Source organism: Lates calcarifer, unplaced genomic scaffold (assembly GCF_001640805.2).
Source record: "Lates calcarifer isolate ASB-BC8 unplaced genomic scaffold, TLL_Latcal_v3 scaffold_36_77, whole genome shotgun sequence".
NCBI classification, from domain to species: domain Eukaryota; kingdom Metazoa; phylum Chordata; class Actinopteri; family Centropomidae; genus Lates; species Lates calcarifer.
Window position 1 is genome coordinate 257,881 of NW_026118158.1, and position 20,046 is coordinate 277,926.

Sequence of the window (20,046 nt, forward strand, 5' to 3'; positions counted from 1 at the left end):
TCTTCCAACACACAAAGTAATTTCCTGAAAAGCAGCACATGGAGGAATTATTTATCAGTGTGTTACATGACACTGAGTCCAGCAGAGACACAACCAGCAACAGGCAACTGACAACAGGCAATAATGAGCCTGATGCTAACACTGAGTTCTGTCCTTGTCCTCTCCTGTACCTGGTGTTTCCTCCTCTGAGTCGACAGGAAACACGTTCAAAGAAAAGAATAAACAGTTTGTACAGTACAGGACCTTATGATTATTGGTAGATTTACTCTTTTTATGTTCATGATAAGGAACAGATTATAGATCTAGATTTTTAAAAGTTGAAATACATTGCATGACTGTTTTTCATCTTAAAACACATGTGCATCTTGCTTGAACAGTTCTCAGTGAATAATAAAATATTTTTATCAGGAGGTTTTGAAATGCCTGAAGGGGGAAATATTCACTGTCAGCATGGGATCAGCTCTGTTAGAAATATTGATTACTGAACCATGACACAGAAAAATGTTTTTTTCTAACCCTTTTTTTATAAAACACACGGCCTGTTTTATCAGGACCAGATGAATGTGACTGTGACTCTAGAGTCTGTCAAACCGTTGGTGAAATGTGCAGCTGAAATAATCAAATGTCTTTAATTCGTTTGTTAGATGCTGGATCCACACGCTGCTGCAGGTTCAGGTCTTTTCAGGAGGCTCAGACATGCAGAGACAGATTCACTTCCTCTAGGGCCTCGGGCTAAAACATCTGATCCAGACTCAGATCTTTTATTTCCCCCAGAAACCAGCCAGGATCAGAACTGAGATCAGCTGAGTAATCAATCAACCTGATCATTAGAGAAGATACCTGTCAGATGTATTGATGATGGAGATAACTGTTGGTTGTTTTCCTGTGATAGAATAATATGACCTCACTGAAAAAAGAAGTTTAGTTAAAAACTGTACAATAAAAGAGCTCCGTCTAGAACAATAAAACTAGAGTTTTCCTTCTACGTGACTAGGACCGAGGTGGAGGATGGAAACAACATGGTGTAGACCTGGGTCTCTGGGGGACGGGGGGGTCTGGGTCTGTAGTCCCGCCATCATGTTTTGTCGGGACAACGCCCACTAACGCGGAGTGAACGGTGTTTCCTGTTTTCTCTGCCGAAACGTGGATCTTGTCCATAGACAATCTTTGATCTCTGGAATCTCGGGCCTTTGTTGTTGCGCTCGCTATCTAAGCAGCCAATCAGCGCTCACCTCAGGTCTGTAACGCCTACAAATGTTGCCAACCGTCCAATCAGAGAGCTCCTCCAGCCGGACGCCATTTTGTGGGTTTATAACGGCGGTGGCTGGTGTCCTGCTGGCCGCTGGCTGGAACCTGTTGCTCCGCAGTTCCGTGTTGTGCAATGGACGGGTGAGTTATCCCACCGACTTGCGTTCACACCCCAGTTAAATGTAGTTTATGGTTGATTTAGTCTGATCTGAGAGCAGTGAGATAAATGTGTGGTCGGATAATGTTGTAGTCAGAGAGCAGCGGGGGATCCTGTTATTCACTCCGCTGTCGGTAAAGTTGTGTTTGTCACAGGAGCAGGAAGCTAGCTAGCCGAGTTAGCTTCAGAGCTAGCCTCAGGACGGGCCATTCTCTGCAGAGAAAACTCCACACCAAACTCCATTAACACAACCTGGCAGCTAACTGTGGCCTCGTTTACTTGACAAACACGTTTCCTCAACGTATAAGACGATTTTAAAGTATTGTACTAGAAATGCGACTGGTAAATAAGTTGTAGGAAGAATCACTCAGCAGCGCTCATAACTTCCAGTAGAGGTTTACCATGTTCTCACGCCCACTGCGGAGGTTTTAATGGACACCGTCTCACACGAAAAGTTCAGATTTTGCCCAGAATGTTGTACCTTCGAGTTTTAAATCAGTGACGAATTGAAGAGTGGTCCCGATGAACTGGTTTAAAGTCGAAGTGTTGTGTTACAGTGTGTTTCTAATTTTGAGAAATGCAATTGGGTCTTGAAATGATGGTTATTCATATGGAATTTGGTGTAAAAAGCTCTCTTTAATTTGTAAAACAGCAGCAGTCGCTCTGGAGCCCGTAATTCAAGCTAAATATTACTGAAGTTGGTTTTTGCACCAGTCACTTGTAAAACTGTATATTATATTAAAGTTAATGCAGCTTCGTGTGTTACATGTGTGCCGAGTTGAAGAGTAATCCTAACTGAAGGATGCTAAGTTCAATACACATGTACTAATATGTTCAGTTTTGTTGAATTAGTAGAGATCTGTAAAACTGCGCCTTTTCATATGGAGTTCGTTATGAAGCTGTTGTAAACGGTGAATTTCAGACTGGAATCTGTTTTGTGTGGGATCAAAGCAAGCCTCTTATAAAACGGTAGATTTTATACTAAATAATTGATGTCCGTGTGTGCCGAATTAAACAGTGGATCCAGATGAGTTATTAACTGTAAGAATTGTTTTACAATAAGTTTGTGTTGTTGTGAATTTAAAGCAAAAGGTTTAAAAATGACAGTTTTCTTATGGAGTTCAGTTCTTACTGAGCGAACAGAAGTAACCGGTGCTCAGATGTTGCAGAATGGGGCAGTTTAGCTCAGAGACGCTGGATAAAGCTGTAGTTTTAAAGGTTAAATAGACATTGATGGTTGTGTGTAGACCTGATGATGGTGCAGGTCAGTTACTGATGGACTCAGACTCAGACTGAACTCAGAGCTGTTGGCAAAGGGAGGAAACCTGAGCGAACCAAACCAGTTTGTCCTGCAGCTGTTTAAACTTCACGTTGATCAAAGTTAAAACTGTTGAGGTGTTTATTTTCCATTGATTATTGATGAACAGACCTCCTGCCTGTAAACATGTCCACTCCTCTGAGCTTATTAACTGTATGCACTCAGTGAGTTGGATATAAATGTTGTAGCTGGAGACTTGGAGGCGTCCTGAGTTCCTGATGTGAATATCTGTGCTCCGTCAGGACTCATTCGTGCCCTGAGGGTCCTCTTCCTGCTGGTTTACAGTCTGTACTGTCAGCGTCAGCCCGACCGGCCGGTTTTTCATTTGTTTTACCATCATGACTCAGACATTTTGTCCGACTCAGATTAATTTTCAGCTCCTTCCTGTTTCACACTTTACCTGCTGTGAAATGTGAGTGTTTTATTTTCAGGTGTTTTCTGGTTTCCTGTCATTAGGTGTGTGATTATGTCTGTGTGATGTGACAGGACATTTATCTCTGTGTTCTCTGATAATACTGATGTGTGTTGTAATTACATATAAACAATATACTGAAGTTATGTCAGTGATTTAACATCTTGTATCAGGTGTGTCAGGTGTTCAGAGGCACAAGCAGCTGTGGTGTGTAGTTCAGGTGCAGAGGGACAGGTGAGGAGATGACACTGGAAACCAACAGGAAGTGGATGTGAACTGTGAGCAGAGCCGATCAGTTTGATCAGTGATCAGGTTTAATGTTACTGACGCAGTTTGATCAGATATTGATCCATGATCAGATCAGAAAACAACTGATACAGGATCACTGATCTGTTAGATCAGTTTCCTGACATTTACTGAGCTGCACTTTTTACAGTGTAAAGATCAAACTAACAGATGAATTCAGTTTAATATGAACACAGATGTGAGGGTTTGTTCTCACTGCATCACAATGAATGTGTTGTAGTTATTCCTTTGTAACTCACATTTATCCTCTTTGTTTCCTGTTGACTGGTCTGCTCATTATTTTCTCTGTTAATCATTTTGTCTTTGAGACGTTAAAAACTTCACAGCTGAGTTCACTTTCCAGTTATATACATGTTGATATGAGCAGAAACAGCAGGAGGTCAGAGGCCCCTGGTGGTCTGAGCTCTGCCTGGTGATGGGTGTGTTAGTATTTAATCTCTAAATTAAAGAGGTAACATCAGGATTTATTATTTTATTGACTGAATCAGATGCTTTTCTGTGCTCAGAGAGGAAGATGTTCAGGGACCTGGTCTCTGGTCTGGTGCAGGTTTGTGGTAGTGCATCGTGGGAAACACTGAGTTCAGTTTAGTCACTGTCAGAGGTATTGATCAGAACTGATCAGAGCTGATCAGAGCAGAATGTGAATACTGATGGAGGAGAGATGGAACTGCAGCTCTTTGTTTCCCTTCTCCACCCTCTCTGTCACACCTGGAGAACAGGACACGCCCACTGATGATGTCACAGTCACACCTGAACACCTGATGTTCTCTGACTGTACAGGATCAGAGCTGGTTTCTTTCTGGTCCAGATGGGTCTGTGTGATTCTCAGTGTTCACTGGGCAGTGAGGAGACTCTCCTGCCTTCACAGCTTCGTCTTGTTGCAGTTTGTGGTGATGTTTCAGGAGACAGTGTAGATTTGTGGAGTCTCTCGTTGCTGCTCTCTCTGTCTCTGGGTTTATTTCTGAATCTCCTGGTGTTCTGGTGTTGAATGTTTGTTTTGATGCAGCTGGAGTCTCAGAGGAAAACTCAGCAGAGTCATTTAGAAATGAGATCGCAGCCTTCGGTCCAGATGATCTCAGTGGTTCAGATTTAGGCGCAAGAACTGGAACAGAACCAGATCCATGTTGGTGGAGGCGAATGCATGAATCATTGGGAGGACGGTTTCATTTATTGTTAAAGCGACAGTTGTTAATATTCATCCTGGACACGAGCAGATGTGTTGATGTAGAAACATTATGTTGACGACTGAGAGGATAACTCTGGTATGTTTGAACCTGGACCTTATTTTCCATGTAACTGATCAATCTGTGCAGTACTGAACAGTAAACCTGTCAGTAAGACCATGACAAACAGGAGTTTTACTGGGAGCTGCTGGAATACCACTGCCTCCATGTGTTAGTGTGTTTGTGTTAGTAGTGATATATAGAGATGTTTCTGGTTAAACGAAAAGGATTTGACTCTTTAATAAAAAGCTCTGTCTCTGTAGGAATCCTTCAGTTCAGTCGTGCTTTAAAGTTGGATCATAATGTAGTTGTGTGTGGCTGTTTAAGGCATGTCCAGGAGCTGTTCTCTAATAGCTGAATATTAACACATTAACAGGTAAAATGTCTTTAACCTCTGTCTGTGGAGACGAGTCTCCTTGTTCCACAGTAAACGGAGAATCATGGAGTCTGATGTTTTATAGACCAGACACTGAAAACTGATCATAAATCAAACCAGCTCCAGCTGTAGCTCAATACACTGTAGCTTATCAGTGGATGATCTGCAGCTCAAGGTGTCTGTGGGTCCAGCTCCTGGTTGTGGTCTCTGTGTGTTAGTAGATGAATCAGTTGATGTGCTCCTCTGCTCCTCTCTGCTGGTTTCTCTCCTCCACCTCCTCTTTAACCTCATTTTACTTTTTATTTTGCTGTTTTTGAGTTTTTCTCTCTGCTGCTTCTAACACGCTGTCTTTTCTTCACAGCAGTGTCCACCACGATATAACAGTTGGTACTAAGGTAGGCACCTCTGCTTCCTCCTCCTCCCTGCTCCTCCTCCCTGCTCCTCCTCCCTGCTCCTCCCCCCTCTGTCTCTGGCTTGTTGGTTTGTTTTCTGCTGTGAACATCACTGAGTGTGTGTTAGGACGGAGACGCTGCCATCTGGGAACCATTCAGACTTCTCGGTGTAATTAACGAGGAGGTCTGTGAACGATCCCGACTGCAGCAGTGACTCGCTCACATTCCTCCACAGTCAACAACAACAACAACAACAACACAACAACAACACAACAGCAGCAGTTGAGCTGAACTGTTCAGTTGAGTGATTGATTAGTCAGCTGATTAACTGTCAGAGTTATCTCTGTGGTTGCAGCTCCTCAGGTGTGATCACCTGGTTTTTTGATTCTTAATGGTTACTGATGAATCAGGTGTGCAGTAGAAACAGGGTAGGAGGAGGCGTCAGGTGTGCAGGAGGAAACGCAGCAGGAATGTCAGGTGTTCCAGAGCCAGTCTGTCTGCTGATTGATGGACTGTTGATTGATCATTGAAGAGTCTGTTCTCTGGGGGGCTTTTATTTTGAAAGAACTCCTACATGGAGGTGTGTGATTACGTGCAGTGTCAGAGTGAAACTGAAACACAGAGTTAGTTTTATTCTCAAACATTTCACAGCTGCAGCTTCATGTTTAAAGGACAAATGTTTCTTCCACCTGAACCTGAGGTGGTTCTGGCTCAAACAGCAGAGAACAGGATCTCTGATGTCATCTTCATGCTCCCTTGTGATAGGTCGTTGAAGTTGTTCACCTGTGAGAAACGACCTGTGTGTCCATGGCAACAGGTGACTGAGGCTCATGGGTAGTGTAGGACAGAACCTGGTCAGAGGTGAAGTGAATAATTCAGAGTGAAACATGAAGCAGCAGAGTCACATTCAGAACACAGAACCAGGACCAGGACAGACCAGGATCACAGCTCTGCCCTGAGTACTGACTGTCAGGCTGCTGGTTTCAGGTCCAGGTTCTGGGTCTGGGTCTGTGGACCTGGTCTGAGATGTGGTGGTCTCTGTAGAGTCCTCAGCTCTGTCCTCGTGGTCGGTGTTTGTCCAGCAGCAGAGCAGAGACCAAAGACCAGAATCTGAGCCAAAACCACATGAAGGCCCAGAGAGGCTGTGACCTGAGCAGGAAGTGACCGGGGGGAGGAGGGAGGAGGAGAAAGGGGAGGAGGAGGAGGGGGAGTGAGTGCTCTGATGAGCCGCTCTCCTGTTTCCTCCTCTGGCCTCAGGCGAGTCATCTGAAACCACAACTGAAGCTCTGAGACTGGCTCCTGTTAAAGGGACAGTTCACAGTTTGATTCAAACACAGAGGAATCAGCAGCCTGGAAATGATTCATTATTATGGTGACAAATAAGAACATTTATTTTGATGAACTCACTGATTTAATTTGGTTCTAATGAAGGAAATGAGACTTCCTGCTCTGTGAGCTACAGAGGTCACATCAGGTCAACTCAACATCAGCTAATATAACGAACCACAGACACAGCTCAACGTGTTACAGAAGATTTACTGACTGTGTTTTAGTTTCTGTTCAGGAAACATCTTTGTAAAGTTCAACCTGTAAACTGAAGAATAACCCAGTGCCGTCTTGATTTACTGCAGTCTTCATTTTGTCCAGAACACATTGATTAGTATGAATGAATAGTGAGAGCTGATGGTCACAGTCCCTCAGAGTGACAGCAGACCATCTCTGCAGCTCTGATTAAACCCTCCACAGCCTGTGGTCAGAATATCCACAGGTGGAGCTCCTCTCTAACACCTGCTGACAGGTGAGGACGATTCAGGTCCTGACAGACGGTCTGCAGACCTGGTCTTTGTGTGGTGGTCAGCCTGAGGGCGGCGGCGCTCAGCAGCTGGTCTCTCTGCAGACACAGATACTCTACAGCTCAGGTTCCTCTCCATTATTCATCATGTAAGAAGATCTGAGCTCTGTTCACTGCACAACAACACCTGTGTGCTCAGGTTCCTCCGACAGGAGCACACCACCACCATCATCAGTATGTAGTGATGATGAAGATCAGCAGATACTCACCTGTGAGGAGCAGCCAGGTGAAACCATGAATCAGCTGTTAACTCGCCTGCAGAGAGGACCAGGTCTTTACTCCACATCAGACCAGACCAGGTTTAATGTCTGTAAATAAAGACCATCAGGAGGCTTTTATTGTGAAGCAGCTACAGGAAACTGTGACTTACTGAGTGAGTGTGTGGTTCAGGATCTGTGTAGACCAGGACCAGGACCAAGACTCTGTGATGTGGTGTGTCTGCTGAATGAGGCTCAGCCTGTTTGTCTGCATCTGGTTTTCATTGAGCTCCACAGCACAGGAATTCACCCCCGCCTGCTGCCTGCTGGGGGGTGGGGTGGGGGGTTAGTCTAATGAGGGCGGGTCAGACTGAAGCTGGTGTGGGACCTGTCAGGATTTAGTTTCAGTTCAGGATCACCTCCTCCACGTCGTCCTGTCTCCCCCTGTACACTGGGACTCTGTGCTGCCCTCTGGTGGCTGCAACAGGAGCACACCTGTTGGTGAAGCTCTCACAGGTTCTTGGACCGTGGTTCTGTCCAGCGACCCCGTCCAGGTCTCCTCCAGTGCAGATCAGAACCAGTGACAGCAGACCACTGCAGCTCTTCTCTGTCACACCCGAGGACCGGGACACACCCACTGATGATGTCACAGTCACACCTGATGTTCTCTGACTCTGCAGGATCAGAACCAGTTCTGGTCCAGATGATCTGAATGGTTCAGATTTTAGTTCAGTCTGGACAGAATCGAGTCTTCAGACATCTCAGATCCTGAAACATATTTCACCACTGAACAGCTCTTAAAGCTTCTGCTGCGTTCAAGTTCTTCTCTGAAGTCGGAATTTCAGAGTTCCCAGTCTGAAGTTTGAACTGAAGTCGGATTTCCAGCTCAGAAAGTGAAGTTAGTTTCAAAGATCTCCCCTGCTCCTCTGAGCTTCAGGTGCAGCAGATCAAACACAGTAATTCCTGTGAGCGTCCATGTTTCTCTGACTCAGAGGAGACGTCAAATCAGTTCAGAAACGAAACATTAGGAACAAATCTGCGCCTCATGACTTTAAAACCTGAAAGATAAATGATGGAGTTTTGTGGATCTGAGCAGGTAGACAGGTTGTGTCTGAGGTCGACCTGCTGATGACGTGTATCTCATCTCTCAATCTGATAGTCTTAGACTGAGACCAGGACTCTGTCAGACTCAGGTCAGTCAGTGTGTGTGTGTGTGTGTGTGTGTGTGTGTGTGTGTGTGTGTGTGTTCTGATGTTGTTTGTTTGTTTGTTTGTTTGTTGCAGAGAGGATCTGACGAGCTTTTCTCCAGCGTCTCCAACGGCCCGTATATCATGAGCACCACAGGTCAGATCACTGAGCCGCTGTCTGTTGTTTCACTGTCACAGGTTAAAGCTCAGAGGACGAGTCGTCTGCTGAACACCAGGAGGCTGCTTTCATAATCATTGTTTCTCTGTACGATGTGTTTTTACCTTAGCTGCTTCTCAACCTCTGATCCTAAATAAACTCAACCTCCTGAGAACGTCCTCGTACAGGTTTCAGGTTCTCTGCTCCTTGTACCTGTCGTCCACTTAATCGACAGAGTAAAAACAGAGTAAAAACAAGATGGCATCAGACTCTGTCGAAACGTTTTCTCAGAGGAACAAAAACCTGATCAGAGTTTCTGGTTGAAACTTTCTGCTCAGTAACATCAGTTTGATGTGACGACAGGAACCGAACCTGATGTTTTATCACGTCAATGAGAGACCGACTGAGAGCTGCTGTTAGCAGCCTGTTAGCATCCTGTTAGTAAATGTTAGCATCCTGTTAGCATCCTGTTAGTAAATGTTAGCATCCTGTTAGTAAATGTTAGCATCCTGTTAGTAAATGTTAGCAGCCTGTTAGCATCCTGTTAGTAAATGTTAGCAGCCTGTTAGCATCCTGTTAGTAAATGTTAGCTGTTAGCATCCTGTTAGTAAATGTTAGCATCCTGTTAGCATCCTGTTAGTAAATGTTAGCAGCCTGTTAGTAAATGTTAGCATCCTGTTAGTAAATGTTAGCAGCCTGTTAGCATCCTGTTAGTAAATGTTAGCAGCCTGTTAGTAAATGTTAGCAGCCTGTTAGCATCCTGTTAGTAAATGTTAGCAGCCTGTTAGCATCCTGTTAGTAATGTTAGCATCTGTTAGTAATGTTAGCAGCTGTTAGTAATGTTAGCGCTGTTAGTAAATGTTAGCATCTGTTAGTAAATGTTAGCAGCCTGTTAGCATCCTGTTAGCATGTTAGCAGCCTGTTAGCATCCTGCTAGCAGAGATTCACAGACTGACAGCTGAGACTCTGTTCCTACAGACTGAACAGATGTTAAAACAGAAAATGTTCAGTTACACAACGTTCAACAATCAGAGGGAGTTTAGATGAAATAAACTGTTTCACACACTGATGACTTTAAAACTACTTCCTGTTCAGGGTTTTTATACTGATCCCAAACAGCAGCAGAAATAAACCTGCAGACAAAACCAACACTCAGCTCTCAGGAGGTTAATACATTTTATTGATGAGGTGTTGAAGACAAACTGAGTCTTCATCAGAGTCAAATAGTTGAGGCACTTTTACTCAGATTTTTACTCCACTGAGCAGTGGTTTATTGTCATGAAACTCCATTTGAATTGAGTAATGAAATGAAGGAGGCAGCTCTGACGGCTCTGATCAGTAACACCTGAGCTCTGAACATCAGGACCGTCTGACTCTGACTCCTCTCCTCTGCAGCCAATGGCAACGACAGTAAGAAGTTCAAGGGTGACATAAGAGGTCCCGGGGTGCCGTCCAGGGTCATCCACATCCGTAAGCTTCCCAACGACATCACAGAGACCGAGGTGATCAGCCTGGGTCTGCCCTTCGGAGACGTCACCAACCTGCTGATGCTCAAAGCCAAAAACCAGGTCCAGGACCCTGAGCTGTATCAGAGGGTTTTTACAGAGTCACACCAGGACTCTGCACTGACCTGAGTCTCCTCTGTGTCCTCAGGCCTTCTTAGAGATGAGCTCAGAGGAAGCAGCTCAGAACATGGTGGGTTATTACTCCACGGTGATGCCCGTCATCAGACACCACCCGGTCTACGTCCAGTTCTCCAACCACAAGGAGCTGAAGACGGACAACTCCCCGAACCAGGAGGTACGCTCCTCTCTGTTACCATCTGTTAGCATGTTTCCTGCTGTCTGTCTGCCTCTGTTCACCTCCGTCCTTCTGTCCTGTCTCAGAGGGCTCAGGCGGCTCTCAGGGCTCTCAGTACGTCTCACGTGGACCCGGCGGTGGCTGCTCCCAGCGCGGTGCTGAGGGTGGTGGTGGAGAACCTGGTCTACCCTGTCACCCTGGACGCCCTCTGCCAGGTAACACCAACACAACATGGAGACACGTTGAGCTTTAATAAACATCAGCAGGTCAGTGAAATGACTCTGCAGCACAGTGTCTGCTCAGGATGTGTTCAGGTACAGAAGTGAGTGTGGGAGTTTTGGTGTAAAATTGGCAACAGCCTATGAAGCTGTGTACCAGTCTTCATGCTAAGCTAAGCTAAGCTAAGCGGCTGCTCTGACAGTCCTTTTGACTCAGGAAGGTTCAGACTGGTGAATGACCTGAGGTATCTGAGTGTCAGACCCGATCAGGTCCAGGTCTCCTTCGGTGCAGTCAGAGCCCTCATCAGTTCTGCTTCACCTCGCGGTGTTTTCCATCGAGGTGGAGAAGTGTTGAGGAGATGTTTTCAGATTGACTCTCTCTGGTCTGCTCCTCAGATCTTCTCTAAGTTCGGCACCGTGTTGAGGATCATCGTCTTCACCAAGAACAGTCAGTTCCAGGCTCTGCTGCAGTACGCTGACGGAGCGTCCGCCCAGGCAGCTAAACTGGTGAGCCCCCCCCCAGCAGGAAAACACTAACACCTTCAGTCCACAGTAAGAGCAGCTGTTGATGAGTGTGTGTGTGTGTGTGTGTGTGTGTGTGTGTGTCAGTCTCTGGACGGACAGAACATCTATAACGGCTGCTGCACTCTGAGGATCAGCTTCTCCAAACTCACCAGCCTCAACGTCAAATACAACAACGAGAAGAGCCGAGACTTCACCAGACCAGACCTGCCCACCGGAGACAGCCAGCCCACCATGGAGCACCCAGCCATGGCCACGGCCTTCAGTAAGACCCCCCCCCCACCACCACCACCACCAGACCACACATGTACAACCACAACCTCAGAGACAGGATGTTTTCACCTGCTGGAGTCAAAGACTGAAACAGCAGCTGGAAGTGAAGATGAAGACGATTTCTCCAGATGTTTGTTCTGACCTGATGAAAACTGTTTGACCAGTTGCTGTCAGCTGCAGGTGTGACTGTGACTCAGGTGTGTTCTGTGTGTTCTGCAGCTCCAGGTATCATCTCAGCTGCACCGTACGCTGGAGCCACTCACGCTTTCCCACCGGCCTTCACCATCCAGCCCGCAGGTGAGCCTCACCTGTCCAGATGTTTACACTGACGTCATCACAGATTTAACTTCACACCTGGCCGTATAATCAGCCTGGTTTTCTCAGGTGTAACTGGTCTGTTTCCATGGTTATGGTGTCAACAGGAAGTGATGCATGCTGGGAACTGTAGTGCCAAAGCTCAGAACATGTTTGACAGTTTGAAATGAGAGAAAGTGTAAATCATTCTTATTTATTGATGTGATGTTTTGCCTGGTGTCGTTGGTGTCAGTCAGGGGTTTCCTACAGTTCTTGGTTTTGTTGTTTACTCGTCTCACCTCTCTCAGTCTCCTCCCCCTATCCAGGCCTGACGGTCCCCGCTCTGCCCGGAGCCCTGGCCTCTCTGTCCCTCCCCGGGGCCACCAGGCTGGGATTCCCCTCCATGTCTGCTGGACACTGTGTCCTGCTGGTCAGCAACCTGAACCCAGAGGTGAGTCCTGCACTCTGTGTCTGTACAGGGACTCGAACCTCCACCTCCTCCTCACTCTCATCATCAGCAGGTTAACGTCTGCAGCTCATCACACAAACAGTGTTGGTACAGTTAAAGACTGGAGCTCTGTTATCTACATCTTTAAAGCCATTCCAGACATTTTATCCTCCTGTCAGACTTTACTGCTCAGAGACATCAACAGGAAACAGCTGCTCGTCAGCAGAGTGACGCAGAGGAAAGTTTGACACATCATCATCTGATCTGTGATCAGACAGAGTTCATCTTCATCTACGACTGAGCCATCGCTGACATCAGTTACACTGCTCTCCTTACATCATGTGCAGCTTAGCTCTGAGTCCAGTCTGAGTCCAGTCTCAGTCCAGTTTAACCTCCAGTCTCAGTCCAGTCTGAGTCCAGTCTCAGTCCAGTCTGAGTCCAGTCTCAGTCCAGTCTGAGTCCAGTCTGAGTCCAGTCTGAGTCCAGTCTGAGTCCAGTCTGAGTCCAGTCTGAGTCCAGTCTGAGTCCAGTTTAACCTCCAGTCTCAGTCCAGTTTAACCTCCAGTCTGAGTCCAGTCTCAGTCCAGTTTAACCTCCAGTCTGAGTCCAGTCTCAGTCCAGTTTAACCTCCAGTCTCAGTCCAGTCTGAGTCCAGTCTGAGTCCAGTCCTCCAGTCTCAGTCCAGTCTCAGTCTCAGTCCAGTCTCAGTCCAGTCCAGTCTCAGTCCAGTCTTAGTGTTGTTTCCTCTCAGACATTAAATGTTTTTTTTCTTTGTGCCCCCCCTGACTTCCTGTAATGTGTTTTAATGCCTTCATATTAAACTCTGTTGTCATGAGACCCCCCCCCCCATACCCACACACACCTGTTCACACACACACACACACACACATCTGTGAACATCTCATAATGACATCATCTGACCCCTCCTCTCCAAAGGTAATTAACCTTCTGATTGACCCCTCACCTGTCTTTTTTTTTTTCTTTAATTTGTTGCCATGGAAACGCCTCGGACCCTCCAACTGTCCTGCCCTCCCACCTTTACCTGTCCTGTCCCTCCGCTGCCTTCTCTGCTGTCTTTAAAGAGAGTTACGCCCCACTGCCTCTTTATTCTCTTCGGTATGTTGTCACTAGCTTCTTATTTTGAATTATCAGTATCACCTGGTTGATTTTAAGTTCCTGTTTGTTGTTTTTCCTCTTTTTTCTTTTTGTTTTTGTTAAAGAAGAACAGAGTGTCTGCTGGTTTTGTCAGATTATGCGTGTTGATTTGAGGTTACTCACAATATTTGCAGCTTTTCTTCAGTAACTTCTGATCAGAATCCGTGTGAACAGGTGTTTTTACCTGACTTCAACAAAGACACGAGACGAGGTGGACTAAACACTGACCAATCAGAAGAGAGAGAGGCAGGAAGTGAGCTCATCAGTAGATCAGGTGTTCAGAAAGAATATAAAGTCCAGAGCCCGTAAATACAAAAACAAATAAATAAAAAGATTAAAAATGAATAAGACTTAACACTTAAAATCAAAAATAATAAACAAACCAAAATAAATAAATGTCGAGTTACTGAAGGTTTAGTTTGTGTTTTTTACAGCTGATGAATAAATGTGCTGCTGTGTCTTTACAGAGCCATGTGTTACAGCTGTGAATGAGAATTATTATAAAGAAGGAAAAAAAGTAGTGTTCAACTGATGGACACCAACCATGCAATATATCCCATCATGCATTGTTTATCTGAACATTTCAACAACAAAATAATTCAAAGAGTTTAGAGATTAAAAAATAAAACACATACAGTGACTCATGAGAATAAAAGTTACAATAAGTTGATTTAATGTTGATCTGACAGGTTTTAATTGTGCAACAGCGACAACGTCATTAACGTCGCAGAGAAAACAACTTGAGAGTCTGAGAGAATGTTTTACTGATGAGCTCAGTTTATAATCCTCTACATTAAACTGTGGACAGAGAGCAGAGGGGAGTGATTTCAGACCGATTGTCTTCTGGTCCAGTCATGATCCAGGGATCAGTAAAGGTTAAAAGTTAAAGGTTAATTAGCTAAAGATGAATAAGAAGACCCTGAGTGATAATCCCTCACGTCTTTAAGTTTCTTAGTTTGTTTCTTAAAGTCATGGGACAAAGACACAGACGTTTATCATAATAGATGTTTTTTAATCAATTGGCTGAAGGAAGAAAAGACTGAAACACTTTTCTCTTGTTGAGAGATCGACCTGAAAACCTGACATGTGATCAAATATAAACCTGAACTGCCACATTCAGTTTGAAACTCTGAGGAGCTGCATTTATTGTGTGTTTCATCTTATTTCAGTGAGTCTCAGTTTTTGAGTTTGCATGCCGGGTTTCTCTCAGTTTGCATGTCCTCAGTGCTGAATCAGCTGCTCTGGTTTTTTTTAGTCAACACTCCCATAATTCATAGCTCCTACACGGTGTAATCTGCCATTTTTAATTTTCTCTGACCCTTACCCTGAATTTCCTCACTGCATCTCCTGTGTGTAACGTTCAGGAACTCTGCCTTCAGATTAAATCCACAGATTAGAGTTGAGACTCAGCGTCTCAGTGCTGCTCCTCCTTCCTCCTCCACACAGTAAAACAGTAGAGTTCTCTGATGATTAGACGAAGGGTCAGTGTGTTGGCAGGCTGCAGTCAGTTCAACAGGTGTAACTTCAGGTGATTGTTTGTGTTGATGTTCTGTGAATCGTGTGTTTAACCTGCTGCTGTTTTTATTTCTGACTGTGTTAAGGTGTTTATGGAGACGTGATGAGAGTGAAGATTCTGTTCAACAAGAAGGAAAACGCTCTGGTTCAGATGTCTGACAGCACACAGGCTCAGCTAGGTAACACTCCATCCTCTCTGGGTTAAAACCTCCACTGTCTGCTGTCAAAATGAGAGCAGCTAAAAACAGGATCTAATTTACAGACACTCGTAACAACAGACACTTATTTTTAGCTCGGCTGTTAATGTTTAGTTTTTTATTTTGTTATCTCAGGATAGATGGGTTATTATCTTTATGATTATGGCTCCTGTACCCATCATATTTATGTTTATTCTTACTGTTTTCCTCTCAGGGAGGGATGACGACCATTTATGCTCTGTTATAACAGTTTCTTTATGAGTTCAGTCTTTGTCTGGTCTGAAACTTTAGTGGCGTTCTCCTGTCGTCTGTTTTTTCAGCCATGAGTCACCTGAATGGTCAGCGGCTGCACGGGAAGCCTCTGCGCATCACGCTGTCCAAACACACCAATGTCCAGCTTCCCCGTGAAGGCCACGAGGACCAGGGCCTGACCAAAGACTACAGCAACTCCCCTCTGCACCGTTTCAAGAAGCCCGGCTCCAAAAACTACTCCAACATCTTCCCACCTTCAGCCACCCTGCACCTCTCCAACATCCCGTAAGTCCTTTGTCAACACCTGGCCTGTAGTCCACACAGTCCTGATACACCTGAAACACCTGACAGTTTGTTTTTGTTTTAGCCCCTCTGTGGTAGAAGACGACCTCAAGATGCTATTTTCCAGCTCAGGAGCCATGGTCAAGGCCTTCAAGTTCTTCCAGTAAGTCGTCCATTACTTATTGAAGCCCTGTCTTTCTCCTTAAAGGTCTGACACCTGTATCCCAGAGTCCCTGTACCCGAACCCAAGCTTTCATCCCTGAAGTGCCTTCTCTTGTTCCCAAGGTCCTGGTTGTCCCACCCTGAAGCCTTTGTTATTGTCCTGAAACCTTCACCCTTGTTCCATAATGTTCATCCTTCAAACAAGCTTTCATTCTTGCTCCTGTGACCTTGATCTTGGCCTGGATCCTTGCTGGAGTCTCAGTTCTTGTCCTGAATTCCCTGTCTTTGTCCTGAAACCTTTATCCTTGTCCCGAGTCTTTTGTCCAAGTCCTAAAATCCCAATCCATGCCCTCAAGCCTCTGTCTTTGGCCTTAAGACTTCATGAAGCTATTTTTCTTTCCCTTTTTCAAGTTATTGTCATGTCTTGATGTCCTCATCCTTCCCTCTCCTCAAGTCCAGGTCCTGCAGCTCTTGAAGCTTCATTTGAGCTAAATTTCTTGGCTTTGGCCATTGTACTGTAAAGCCTTCATCCTTCATTCTTGCCTTGAATTCCAGTTATTTGTCATGAAGTCCTTGTCCTGCTCTGAGACCTTCACACTTCCGCTAAGACCTTGATCCCTTATCTTGCCTCTAAGCCTTCAGTCTTTGCCCCAAACCCCCTGACTCCTGTCCTTGAACCTTCATTCTTGCCCAATCATCTGTTTGTCCTAGTCCTAAAAACCTTTACCTTACCCCAGGCTCCTGGACCTGTCCTTTCCCAAAGCCTCCTTGCTTTACCCTTAATTTCCTGTCCTTTGTCCTGAAGCCTTTCTCCCTGAGATCTGCATTCAGTCCCTGAAACCTTCCCTCTCACTAACATTAACATTAAGAACCTCCTGCCGGTGTCTCCTCCAGGAAGGACCATAAGATGGCTCTGATCCAGATGGGCTCAGTGGAGGAGGCCATCGAGTCCCTGATCGAGTTCCACAATCATGACCTGGGAGAGAACCACCACCTGCGGGTCTCCTTTTCCAAGTCCTCCATCTGAGCCTGGGACTCGACCGTCTGGATGCCTGGTCACTCCTCTGGGAGCAGACTCGACGGTGTCCACTACACTCCGATCATTCCAACACACGTCTGCAGAAACCACCGTGAACTCTGGTGTGATGTTGTTAAATTATTTTTGTAAAGCTCATTGCCTTCAGAGAGGATTAGGGTCTGTGGAGAAAACGCTGAGATGACCCTCTGAAGAAGTCAGGGTTCTGAGTTTACGGTCAAGATTTTAAGGATCAAACAGAAGTCAGCGTGTTTCTCGCCTTCTTGTTGTGAAGTTGTTACCTGCAGCCACTCTTGCCTTTTGACTTTAATCTCAGAGTTCAGGTGTTAAAGTCTGCGTTTTAATTTATTTCTCCAGAATTTGAACTTCGGTCCTTTTGAATTCAGACTTCCTTAACTCAGAATTCTTTCTTTAATCTCAGATTTGTTTCCTTTGGCCCTAAACCTCTCCTGTAGTTTCCCCCTCTGAAGTAACTCTTCAGTCTTTAAAACGTCAGCTCTGACAACATGAATTAACCCTCAGGCTGTCAGATCTTAGACTAGGTCTGGCTCAGACCGGCCTGGTTTGGCCTTCAGATGATCCCTGTGCCTTATTCCTGGAGTCAGAATGACCTCCACTTTGACTTGGAAAAAAATATCTCCCATCATGCCTCTGTAACTTAGCAAAGAGCAGGTTTACAGTTGATAAAGGTTTACTGTTGATGAGATGTATTACAGATATATCCATATTTTTAGTGTATTTTATTGGTGTTTCCTTCATGTCAGTGTTTTGTACTGCTGGTTACTGTAGCATTGAACATGTGAACTCATTCTGTTTTAGTGGTTTGCTGGGTCTTTAGTCCTAGATTCAATTCTCTCTATTTTTGTTTCTATTCCTCTTTGATTTCTTTATTTCCATGTATGCAATCACGTTTTATTCAAATCAAATATTGTAGCAATATTTTAATCATTCCTGAGCTTTTATCGGTCGGGTTCTTTTTCAGTGTCTGTGCGAGCCGGCGGTTCCTCTCGCTGCTCTGCTGCCTTCACGATGTGCGGACGAATGTTTTTGTTTGTCGTGTTCTGTGGGATTCGTTGTGAGTTGCGATGTTAGCTTGTCTCGTCTGTCGCATTGCCTCTCTGAACGGTTTTATTTATAAGTTTGTGATCCACTACAGCTGAAACCAAAAACGGCCTTCTACATGCAAACAAATCTGCCTGCCTCAGGTCTCTGGTTTTAAGGACTAAAGAAGATGGTGAAGTGGTTCAGACTCTCTCTTGGTGTTTTCCTGTGGGAATGTTTTTATTCGTTTCTCGACCGCTTCACTGGATTCAGCCAACCGGTGCGACTTCAGTCTCTATCGCAAAACCAGTTGTTCTGTGGAGTGCCTTCACTGCAGCGCTGAGTCCTACATCAGGCATTAACTCTTTACTCTGAGTTGACAGTTTGACGGAAAGATGCTCGGTGGCCGTCAGACATGTACTGAAACCAAGACAGCGTCGCGCTGAACTCAGACGGCGTCGTACTGAACTCAGACGGCGTCGTACTGAACTCAGGCGGCGTCGTACTGAACTCAGGCGGCGTCGCGCTGAAACCAGACGGCGTCCCGCTGAACTCAGACGGCGTCCCGCTGAACTCAGATGGCGTCGTACTGAAACCAGACGGTGTCGCGCTGAACTCAGACGGCGTCGCGCTGAACCAGACGGCGTCGCGCTGAAACCAGACGGCGTGCGCTGAAACCAGACGGCACCGGTTCAGTTTATCTGTGTCTTAATATTATTACGTCGACATTCCAGCCACTCGTCCACCTGCTCTTCATCATGACGAAGCTCCTTCACTGTCTGAACGTTTCCTCTAATTGAGCTGCTGAGGGCTTCACAGTCGTGGTGTGTTCAAGACCTCTGGGAGATTTGAAACTAGTTACTGAGTTTACTGAGTAAACAGCTGCTGCATCACACTTCAGTCTCCTCCTCCTTCATGTCCAGACCAGATCCTGTCTCAGTCTGACTCAGCTGATTTCCCGAGTGTCCCACAATGCACTGCACATCAGGTCCCTCCTCCCACTCTGTTTCTGGTCAGAGAGTCGAGGCTCCAGATCTCACGGGGTGTTTAAGACCAGATTCTCCCTCAGTATGTAAAGATAAACCAGCCAATCAGAACGCGCACACACAGGCTGTATCTACACTAAACTCCACCTCCATGACCCCCCCTCTCTGTGTCTCTGTCGTGACCTTTGACCTCTCCACATACAGGATGCAAGAACCTCTAATATGATTGGTCAGATCCTGGAGTGAACTCTGAGACTGAGGCTCCTCACACTGTGGGAGGAGACGTGAAGTGAGCAGGCGTCTTCATCAGATGAAGAGTGTCCAATCAGGTGAAGTCCAGGTGTTGATCACTACACGGAGGCCGTGAGACGTTTCCTGTTCACATCAACTTGAATCCTCAACAGTTACTGACATTTAAATACTGAAACTACTCCCTCTCCCAGGTGACCTGAACGCACCACGAGCCCTCAGTGTCAGGTGAGACAGGTGAGACAGGTGAGGCAGGAATGGGACCAGTCAGTAAGAGGTCAGGGGTCGGTGTGGGGGGTGGGGGGTAGTTAAAGTGTACATACATGTTTTCTACAGTTTGGTGTCTGAGAGGTGATTGTTGGTTTTATATCTGATGAAACGTGTATATTTTGATTAAAGTGTGCGACGGTTCTGAGCCTTAAACTGTTTGTGTCACAAAGAAAAAAACAGATTAAATCACTTTTTATCTAAAGCTGGAGTCAGACTGGTTCATATCACAGACTCTCAGAGTCTGGTTCAGGGTCATATCACAGACTCTCAGAGTCTGGTTCAGGGTCATATCACAGACTCTCAGAGTCTGGTTCAGGGTCATATCACAGACTCTCAGAGTCTGGTTCAGGGTCATATCACAGACTCTGGCTCAGACCTGAAATATGAAAGAATCAGAAAATGAAATCGATAAAATCATCTGGTTTAAAACCAGCTCTTTGAGAAGTTAAACCATGATTCTTCACAGGTTCATTAACACGTTCACTGACGTGTTGTTAGGAAAATACATTTGAGTTTAAAGA

At 45.5% G+C, this 20,046-nt stretch overlaps 1 protein-coding gene across 7 annotated transcripts; it reads left to right on the plus strand.

The window, feature by feature from the left end:
* Positions 1–1,239: 1,239 nt before the first annotated feature.
* Positions 1,240–19,727, plus strand: LOC108874253 (polypyrimidine tract-binding protein 1). Of its 7 annotated transcripts, none has more exons than XM_018662725.2 (15): positions 1,305–1,389; positions 5,402–5,435; positions 8,765–8,825; positions 10,221–10,393; positions 10,479–10,625; positions 10,712–10,840; positions 11,240–11,350; positions 11,453–11,630; positions 11,858–11,935; positions 12,241–12,383; positions 13,463–13,496; positions 15,137–15,229; positions 15,568–15,784; positions 15,867–15,944; positions 16,838–19,727. In XM_018662725.2, the coding sequence occupies exons 1-15, from the start codon at positions 1,382–1,384 to the stop codon at positions 16,968–16,970; spliced, it is 1,617 nt and encodes a 538-aa protein (XP_018518241.1). In that variant the 5' UTR covers positions 1,305–1,381; the 3' UTR covers positions 16,971–19,727. The 7 variants fall into 7 exon arrangements, with proteins under 7 accessions (XP_018518227.1, XP_018518232.1, XP_050925487.1 ...); XM_018662726.2 differs by having other exon boundaries at positions 1,325–1,389; positions 5,405–5,435; XM_018662727.2 differs by having other exon boundaries at positions 1,351–1,389; positions 12,259–12,383.
* Positions 19,728–20,046: the final 319 nt, after the last annotated feature.

Bases quoted from the DNA above. Each gene is read 5' to 3' on its own strand.
- LOC108874253 (XM_018662711.1), top strand. From the start codon at position 1,255: ATGTTGCCAACCGTCCAATCAGAGAGCTCCTCCAGCCGGACGCCATTT. The intron at 1,390-8,764 runs GTGAGTTATCCC...TGTTTGTTGCAG, and splicing joins CCGTGTTGTGCAATGGACGG to AGAGGATCTGACGAGCTTTT. The intron at 8,826-10,220 runs GTCAGATCACTG...TCTCCTCTGCAG, and splicing joins GTATATCATGAGCACCACAG to CCAATGGCAACGACAGTAAG.